Raw genomic sequence first — 9,815 nt, 5'->3', positions numbered from 1 at the left:
CTAGCAAACAGCAGATGAAAAGCTACTCTAAACAACAGGTGGCTAAGAGGCGGTCATTTTGTGGCCTGCACAATATATCGCCAACCTATCAAACTTCAGTTTGCCCAAAAAACCCTTACTTTTTCCGATTACATACTCAGGAAAAACTATACAGGAACACGAGGTCAACATATTTAGAAATATAGACCCAGCTCACTTTCCTGCGGCTCGAAGATCAAAGACTCCTCCTCCCCTTTTCTTTAACAAGGAGGGATGGAATCTAGGGTTCTTTAAAGCCTAAAAGAGCCTCTCACACTATCAAGCCAGAATGCGGGCCTTTAGAAAATTATTAACAGAGGCCCAGCCACCAGCCTGACTGTTAAAGAAGCACCTGAGTATGTTAAATGAAACCAAAACCCAGGAGGCGGAGGAAGAAGGGGCGAGGGCAGATATAAAGTCGCCCTCGCAACGAGAGGGAATCAATTACCGACGCTACTGGCATATGTGATCGATCACCTCCTTTAAAACCTGCTTCTTCCTCCTCGAGTCCAGCCGTCTCTGCGCCTTGCTCCAAAAAGGAGGAGGCGCCCGAGCGGCCATACTGGACCTCTGGCCCTGTCTCTGAGCCTCAGCTCAAGACGGACCAGCCTCCTGACTAACTACATGCTCAGAAAAACTACACAGGAAAAACAAGGTCCTATTTTAAAACATAAAATATAGACCCAGCTTACCTTCCTGCGGCTCAAAGACCGAAGATCCCTCATACTCCTTTTTCTCTACATGAAAGGATATAATCTAGGGTTCTTTTAAGCCTAAAAGATCCTCTCATTATCAAACCGAAAAAGCGGGCCGACAGAAATAATCACTATGGGCCCAGCCATCAGTCTGACCATAAGAAGTACCTGAGCATGATATATGTCTATAAAATATATATACACATGCATATAAATAAACATACGTATATTATACATACATACATACATACACACACATATATATAGGAGGTGGAAGAAGAAGAGGAGAGGGTAGATATATCGCCCTTTTGCAGCTGGGGGATCGATTACAAACGCAGCGGTTACAATCGATCACCCATCTCACTCTCGCTTCTTCCTCCTCCCATCTGTCTGGGCTCAGATACAAATCTGAATGACTAGGGGTTTTTCCATGCCCTCCTGATCTCAAACATGGAGATCCGGAAGGAATGAAAAACTTATGGGAGCTGCAGCGTTTATGGACAGAAAGGAACCGCTCGTCGAGCCGTCCATGTGCGGCCGCTTTCTTAACGTGCCCTCATGGCAGCCGCAGCCTGCCAGAAGCGTGTCCCAAAAACACCAGCAGCTCCACATACACAGCAGCCAGAGGAGCACTCGCTGCCGGACACGATGACGTCAAACACGGATGTCATTGTCATCCAACAACTCATCCTCGCCAGCCCTGGGGAAGCAGAGAGAGAATACAACTCTCTCAAACTTCCCAACGAGCTCACCTGCAAGCCTCATGATTGCAGCCACCGCTTTGCCTCAGCAAAACAGGGCCAGAATCACCAGGCACAGATGCGGACACCTCTTCCCTCGAGAAGAGTGCCAAACGAGAACGGAGCGTCCCAATAGGGAGACGCTCACAGTAAATAACAGAAAACACACAGACAGCGCCCTCAAGCACTGTCTATGCGCGCTCCTCTCCCAGACAGAAAATGCCCAGAAATGTGTATATCAAGTGTCAAAACCTGGTACACGGATGAACACACTCTCTTGAACGTTTGTAAGGCATATTATAGAATCCCTTACCGGAGTTGATACAATCGCGATCAGACAGAACAGTCCCAAAGGACGAGAAGAGACTGACTGATTCTCTAGGCGCTCCGTATATACTTCCGGGTCACGCTATGATGATGTCATAGGCTGTCGCCGGCCAATAGGATTGGAGTGGTTTGATTCCACGTGTGACGTTCCCCATAGCGTACTGAAACGTAGAGTTGAGTTCCCTTTCGAATATGGACCTTACGGTTTTCTTCTTTTTTTATAGAAAACAATGAGCTACTGTATTATGTTCAGTTTTTACTCCTGTACAGCATTTTGATCAACTCTCTGTTGTTTTAATGATAAATTCACATAATTTCTGTATTGAACAGCATGGAGTGAACAATTATACACTTTACTCACTTGTAGGCCAACACAGACAGATGAATTCAGTCAGAATGACAGAACTATAAACCATGTTTCTGTGTCAAAACAAAACCAGCACTTTAATTCATGTTTATGTGCATTATGATGATTAATATGAGTGCTTTAGATACATCAGTCCACCTGATAATTGATGGGATTGTAGATTTGTTTTACTTTTATTGTGTGCATGGAAAGAAGTAAATGCTCTACAGAGATCTGAAAGAATGCAATAGTCAAATCATTTCAAATATGGAAGAAAATGATTTAGAATAAAACCTCTATGTAGTGGTGTGAGTGGATGATCCTTAAGATCAGCTGTTGAAGTGTGAACACTAGAAACCACTGAAACAGAAGAAAACTCAAATGAAATCATACATAATGAATATAAAGAGTGTTTAAAGTCACTGTAAAAAGGATGTTCATTATATGGCGTTCTACTGATATTTATGAAAGTTACCACTTCTGGTGGCTGTCGAGGTTTCAGTAGTGGAAATGACAGCCGTTGTTGCTGAAATTGAAATGGTAAAATAATGAGCTATATGAATTACAATAAACACTATGAGAGAAAACTTTTATTGTCAGGTACACTAAACTTTACTCACATGTTTCTGTCTTTGTTTGTGAAGTTTTTTGAGTGGATGTTGCTATTGAAACTGTCTTTTTGAATTCTCTGTACTTCCCGCTTACCTTCAAAGACTAAAACTATGAGTTTTGTATTATTTTCTCCTCCATTTATGTAAAAGACACACTTCACCATCCTGTTCATTTTATTGCCATTGTGTAAAAATCATAATTAGTCAAGTCATAATTAATAAGCATATTTCAAAAAGACATTTTAATTGAAATATTTCTAACTTCAACACTTATTTAACATATAAAGTGTCATTTTTGTAAAGTCACAGAGTTCAAAAGGTGCTGCAGAACAGAATGACTCAATCAGCCTCCATAGATCAGACACTGTCTCTCTGATGTCTCAGCTACATGATCAACACAACACAACTTCCTTCCTGTCTAAATGTATCAGATTGTTATTTGTCAAAGTCATGCTGTGGTTAAACGTTTGTCTGAAAAGGACCTACAAGTTATTCAGTTTAAGAAGATTTCACAGATCACTGTAATTCAGTAACAGCATCACACAACTGTTGTTTCTGACTTCATGGATGATACTGACCTACAGAGACACCTACAGGATTATGATTAACCATATTCAACTCTTTCCTATATTTAGTATATTTGACCTTTCAGTGTTTTATTATACAGCTTATTGATTGGGTCTTAATAAATAGTATCCATCTAGAAGTGCCCTATAGATGTAATACAGATACAGTAGTATCATTCAGACCATTCCTTCTGTAAAGAATGCTGCATAATTACATGTTAAATGCATTTATGTAATACATTCACTGATATGTGGGTATTTCCATGATTAAAAGTATGTCTTTAATAGCAAGCTATATTCATATAATTTTTTTGAAAAAAATAACATGTTTCACATTCAAGCAGGACATTATCAGCAGTGTAACAGATTATGACAAAATAATCGAATATCTGATGCCATGTGACAAGTCAAATTAGCATTTTCACTCTTGCAATCAGAGGTAGGTTATGAGGTGCAGAGAGACATCATGTATCACTGGAACATTTTGGGCCCAATCTGTAATCATTTCAAAGAATTCAATGGAATTAATGTAAACTTTCTGACCGTGTGTGGGACATCCGACTGTCCAAAAAGGGGCACAACTGATTTACAAATATGGTGATAAATATGTACAGGAATTGACTTTAATTTTAATTTAAGACTTTGAGACTATTTAACAAATGCTTGATAAAATGTTTGATAAAGGGTTAAAATCAACACATACATACCATTGCAAATATTTGCCTTTGCAGCTTTCTGTCTCCTCCGTTCATTTCCAAAAGGCCCTTTTGGTCTGTTCAGCTGAAGCAAGAGAAAAGAAAATATCATTATTTATAATATATAGGATTATATATAGAAAAAAAGTACTGATTGACATTACAATTTTTGGATTTTACATTATTAGGCATTAAAAGCATGGTAAGTGTTGTGGTTACACTGTATTGACAACAAATATCACATTAAAACTACCAATACTGTGGTAAAAGCATGGTAAGTATTATTTTTACCGTGCTTCTACTACAAATACCATTTTGAAACTACACTTGTACTACTTTGAACCTGAATATGATTAACTGATTGAAGGTCTATAGCACGTCACGTGACAGTGTTTAATCACCCTAGTTTAGTAAGGTGCTTTAATTTAGAAAGCAATGAAACATGACAGATATAATACAGTGACTGAACATGAGGGAGCTAACGTTAATCTGATTAATATCGGCAAACAGAAAAGACATTATATCAAACATTAGAACAGCATATTTACGACCACTTACCAACATCTGGCACAGGTGAACTGATGCCAAATATCGCGATGTGTTCTGAATGAGACTTCTTCAGCGTGATTTCAAATTTCCGTCTGTTTTTGACGCTAAAGGTTTCCTATTGAAAGCAATGGAGTTCCCAGTTCGTCCATAGAGTGACGCCGAGGGGCACCTTTGGCGTATCCCAAGCAACGCTGGGGGCGCTTGACCATGCTTCAGTTTTTGACGCCTCGGGAGTGAGAACGGGTTGCATAATAATAGCATACCTCCAGCACACAAACAATTTAAATAAATGCAGTTTAGTACGTGAGGATGCCAAGGAATAATTCTGAGTGTAAAAGTAGGCTACATCAAATAATTATTACAATAAGTTAGGCTCCATTGTGTAACAAGCAAATTAAAATGATACACATTTATTATTCACAATATGGAAAGAGGAAATAAAACATAGTCCGTTAAGAGCATGACTCAAACATGCCGTTAATGGGCTTATTCAAGTCCTCTTTTATTTTCGGAGTTATTTTTATCCATTCCGCATCTCCCACATAAGTGTGTTTTGGCAAGGCGGTCTGTGTTGCAAGTTGGTGAATGAAGACACTTGCCAGGTCACTACTCCACTTTATTAATTTGTCCAGTGTAAAACCCGGACACCGCCACACAAATGTGGCTTTTTGTTAATGACTGTCCTACTACAGGATTTAACACAGAGTAACAGCTCAATATCAGTTACAAAAGACACTGTAACAGTCTGTCACAGGCAATTCTAGTTGCATTTTTCATTAATTAATTCAAATTATTCTTTGACTATGTTCTGACCCACCATCTAATGGTGAAAATTTATTTTGGCCCCATGCCAAACTTAATTGCCAACCCCTGTTCTAAGAGGTGTCTGGATGTTGTCCTTGCATCTTTATCTGATGGCGTTGGACAGTTTGTTTGTGTTAGTCCACCAAGATCCAATCAAAATGTAGCAAACCTTTGTCCACTGTTACGGACAGAGAGGGGACTGACCATAAACTGGGCCCTGAAATGTGCTGTTCCCTACAGTACCATGATAATAATATCAACATCAATAATAGTAATAATAATAATAATAATAATAATAATAATTGCACGAATATTTAAATATGGTGCATTTCATAGGTAGTTTAAGACTTAGATTTTAAAAATGTACTGTAAGGGAATACCAATGTTTTTATGGTAAAAATGAATAAAAATAAACAATTACAATTTTGCCAATATAAAATAATTTTTTGGTGAGTTTATAATGTAATATATTTCTCATAATGAAAAACATATTACATTATGAGCTCAAGATTTTTTTTACGTTTTGAGGAAATTATTACATTATGAACATTTTTATTATATTAATATTGTAATATTTATTATTATTATTTATTATGTGCAGTTATTACATTATGCTTAGTCATTACATTATGAGTCACTGGAGATGTATAATGTATGTTTGGTTTTACGTGTGAGGCACAAAGTATCCTCACGACTCAAAAATGTCATCAATAACATAGTGAAACATGAGGAAAATGTATAATTATTGTGTCATGAGAGCCACATTTCACAAGAAAAAAAGAAAATATTGTCCTGGATCAGAAAACCCTTTTAACCGATGTTCTCGAATCCAAGAAACACCTTTAGGAATAAGTCGTAAACTTCTAAACAACTAAGGCCCAACAAAACTACATTTTGAATTGTTGAATGTTTAAATTCAAAATGTTAGTTTAACATCATTGTATAGTTAACATCAGCTCTTCAGCTTCAGTGTCCTTCAGACTTTAGTACCAATCAGTTAAACCCGCCTGTGTAATTCTGAACACCTTCGTTATCTTGATCTAGTGTGTTTGTTTAGAGTTAGAGTGAAACTACTATATAGCCTGACCAAAACCCCAACATCTGTGCAAATATCAAACATATAGTGTAAATAATACGACTATTTTATGAATTAGCATTTAATAGTGGTTAAATCAGAATATAACAAAATTACAATCAGTGACCTGTGCTTTATTATTTAGATGTATTCATTTAGCAGATGATTTTATCCAAAGAGACTTATGAAGGAACACCGTATTAAGGAGGCAATGGCACAAGAAATGCAGCAATACAAAGTTTCAAACATTGTCCAGAAAAGTGCAAGCTAGAACAAGGAGGGAAATTAGAAAAATAAGTTGCTATGGCTTACTTTAAATGAGCAAATCATTCAGATGAGCTTCAACACAATCCTCATTCACTTGGCGAAAACTGAGATGAATGACAAAAAAGTTAAACATATGACGATTTACATTTTAATTTAACTGATATGATGTACATCAGCTTATGAAAACGTAAATTTAAAACATTATTTGCGTGATGAGATGTAGTATTATTATTATTATTATTATAAGGACAGATCTGCTGAGCGAAGATGAGGGCCAGACAGGAGAGTCACAAACAGACTCGGATTCTCCGGATGATGTTCGTGTGCTTCAAGCTGCCCAAAACAACAGCTGTATGAAAGCCTCCTCACGCCCCTCACTAATGCTGATTTCATTAAAGTCGCATTCAGACTGTTTGCTGAACACACAGCGGACGCGTTCAGGCTTTTATCAACGTTTCCATTAAAACGAGGGCTCAAATGTACACGCGGCTTTTCCCCGTGGCTGATGCTCGCCTTGGATTTGGTCTGACGGATGCAAAAGAAACATTTCCTCTCCGCGTATTTTAGTCTCCAGTGAAAGCTCAGAACCTCTGCTCGGTGCTCACTTTGTTTTGACTGCGACAAACTATTTTATCACTCCAGTTTTGTCCCAAATGTAAGAGAAGAAAACACAAACGCGAGAAGCTCGTATAGACACAGAGACACCGAGAACGGCGGTTGAGTCTATAAGGTTCTCATGTGTTATTTAAGAGCGCAGCGCTGCACGAGCGCTGTTCATTGCTGAAATCAGACGGAGTTTGAGAGACTACGGATCCGATCTAAGAGAGAGATGGCAGAAACCGCTCCAGCCCCGGCTGCTGCCGCACCGGCCAAAGCGCCCAAGAAGAAGTCAGCTGCGAAAGCCAAGAAAGCAGGTCCAGGCGTCGGTGAGCTCATCGTCAAAGCTGTGTCCGCATCCAAGGAGAGGAGCGGCGTGTCCCTCGCCGCCCTGAAGAAGGCTATCGCCGCCAGCGGCTACGACGTGGAGAAGAACAACTCCCGCGTCAAGATCGCCATCAAGAACCTGGTGACTAAAGGCACCCTGGTGCAGGTCAAAGGGACAGGCGCCTCGGGCTCATTCAAGCTCAACAAGCAGCAAGCCGAGACCAAGAAGAAGCCGGCCAAGAAAGCGGCTCCTAAAGCGAAGAAGCCCGCGGCCAAGAAACCCGCTGCTGCCAAGAAGCCCAAGAGCGCAGCGGCAAAGAAGCCCGCCGCAAAGAAATCGCCCAAGAAGGCCAAGAAACCCGCCGCCACAGCCGCTAAGAAGGCGACGAAGAGCCCCAAGAAGGCAAAGAAGCCAGCAGCCGCTAAGAAAGCAGCCAAGAGCCCCAAAAAGGCCAAGGCGGCTAAACCTAAGGCGGCAAAGCCTAAAGCCGCCAAGCCTAAAAAGGCAGCGCCCAAAAAGAAATAAAGTCTTCACTGTTTTTTTCTCAACGGCTCTTTTAAGAGCCACCCACTAACTCCGAAAAAAGAGCAAAACTCGTGTAAGTTATATTCATATAGTGTTGAAAGTAGATAAACAAGATGTAATTTAGACTCGTGCAATCAGAACATATTTTATAAACCGTTTCTACATATAAGAAATTGATTTAAAGCTTATGTGTTCAGACAGTGATCAGTCTAAATTGGATGTTGTAGAATAAAGTACAGACAGAATATTTACACACAACACTCCGCTGGAAAATTGTAACAATACAACAGTGAAAACACTCCAATATTACAACAGGAACATAATACTGTACAGTATCAGATCAACGTGCACAGAATACACAGTCTGAAAGGTGTAGCACTTTTGGTAGGAACAGCGAACAATATCCATTTTTGTACTTGTAAGTTTTCTATAACAAATATTTCAGTGGTTTCGTCTCCTCCGTCACAAATACTTGTGCATAATTATTCCCGCCAGAAAGGGGGTTGGGCTTTGGAGGGAAGTTCAGTGATTGGTTTGAATCTTTATAGACTCTAAACCAATGGGTGACTGGCACTCTCCTTTAAAGACAGTATGTGGAGTCACGATAGCTCATTCTTCTACTTTTGTTTGCGAAGCTTGTAGTAGATTATCTGGACTGAAAATGAGCGGAAGAGGCAAAACCGGAGGCAAAGCAAGAGCCAAGGCTAAGACTCGCTCATCCAGGGCAGGACTGCAGTTCCCCGTCGGCCGTGTTCACAGGCTTCTCCGCAAAGGCAACTATGCTGAGCGCGTCGGTGCTGGTGCTCCTGTTTATCTGGCGGCTGTGCTCGAGTATCTTACCGCTGAGATCCTGGAGTTGGCTGGAAATGCCGCTCGGGACAACAAGAAGACCCGTATCATTCCCCGTCATCTGCAGCTGGCGGTGCGCAACGATGAAGAGTTGAACAAACTTCTGGGCGGAGTGACCATCGCTCAGGGTGGTGTGCTGCCCAACATCCAGGCTGTTCTGTTGCCCAAAAAGACCGAGAAACCCGCCAAATCCAAATAAGCAGATTCAGTCTGTTTCATTGAAACACAAAGGCTCTTTTAAGAGCCACCCATTTTATCTCATAGAGAGCGCTTTTCTTTGCTAATATTTACAGGCATAAACTCGTTCGGTTGAGGAGAGAAAGTCCTATCAAGCCAATTAAATATAGGATTGCTCTGCATTGATGATTACAAATATCGTATAAGCCCCAATGTGTTATAATTCTTGTTATAAGGGCATTATGATCCCCTGATGTGTCTGTAGAGATCGTTCTTTAAGAGGCGTGTAGGATTGCCACCCATATTCCCTAATATTAAAATACAGTTATGTCTGCCAGGCTCTGCTAATGTACTGTATGTTATTTTAATAGGTTATTCTAAATAAAAAGCAATATGCGTATCATGTCAGGGTAACAGAAATTGGTCTATGTTACTCTGGGTCTTTTGCTCTTTATTATCACGGCCGCACGCTGCTGTATGTATTTACGGGACGGATGACTCTGGTGTCTGGCTGCAGAGCTTTTATACAGATTATAATGTGATTCTGTTCTGATCCAAAATCTGCACAACCACTAGGAATTAAGGCGAGTATTTTAGAACAAATAAATACAACAATGTGAGTATAAAACCTATGGGGGTGTCATGT

General features: G+C 40.0%; 2 protein-coding genes across 2 annotated transcripts; both read left to right on the top strand.

Moving 5' to 3' along the window:
* The first annotated feature begins 7,486 nt into the window (after nucleotides 1–7,486).
* LOC127506812 (histone H1-like) lies at nucleotides 7,487–8,467 on the top strand. Its single transcript, XM_051883643.1, has one exon. It carries the CDS (start codon nucleotides 7,523–7,525, stop codon nucleotides 8,141–8,143), a length of 621 nt encoding a protein of 206 aa, XP_051739603.1. The 5' UTR covers nucleotides 7,487–7,522; the 3' UTR covers nucleotides 8,144–8,467.
* A 135-nt stretch (nucleotides 8,468–8,602) lies between these two features.
* On the top strand, nucleotides 8,603–9,240 carry LOC127506828 (histone H2A-like). The gene has a single exon (XM_051883661.1). The coding sequence runs from the start codon at nucleotides 8,703–8,705 to the stop codon at nucleotides 9,189–9,191; it is 489 nt and encodes a 162-aa protein (XP_051739621.1). The 5' UTR covers nucleotides 8,603–8,702; the 3' UTR covers nucleotides 9,192–9,240.
* Nucleotides 9,241–9,815: the final 575 nt, after the last annotated feature.

The sequence above is a fragment of the Ctenopharyngodon idella genome, chromosome 24 (assembly GCF_019924925.1).
Source record: "Ctenopharyngodon idella isolate HZGC_01 chromosome 24, HZGC01, whole genome shotgun sequence".
NCBI lineage: Eukaryota > Metazoa > Chordata > Actinopteri > Cypriniformes > Xenocyprididae > Ctenopharyngodon > Ctenopharyngodon idella.
The sequence above is the reverse complement of the archived record's forward strand: the minus strand, read 5'-3'. Positions and strand labels throughout refer to the sequence as shown.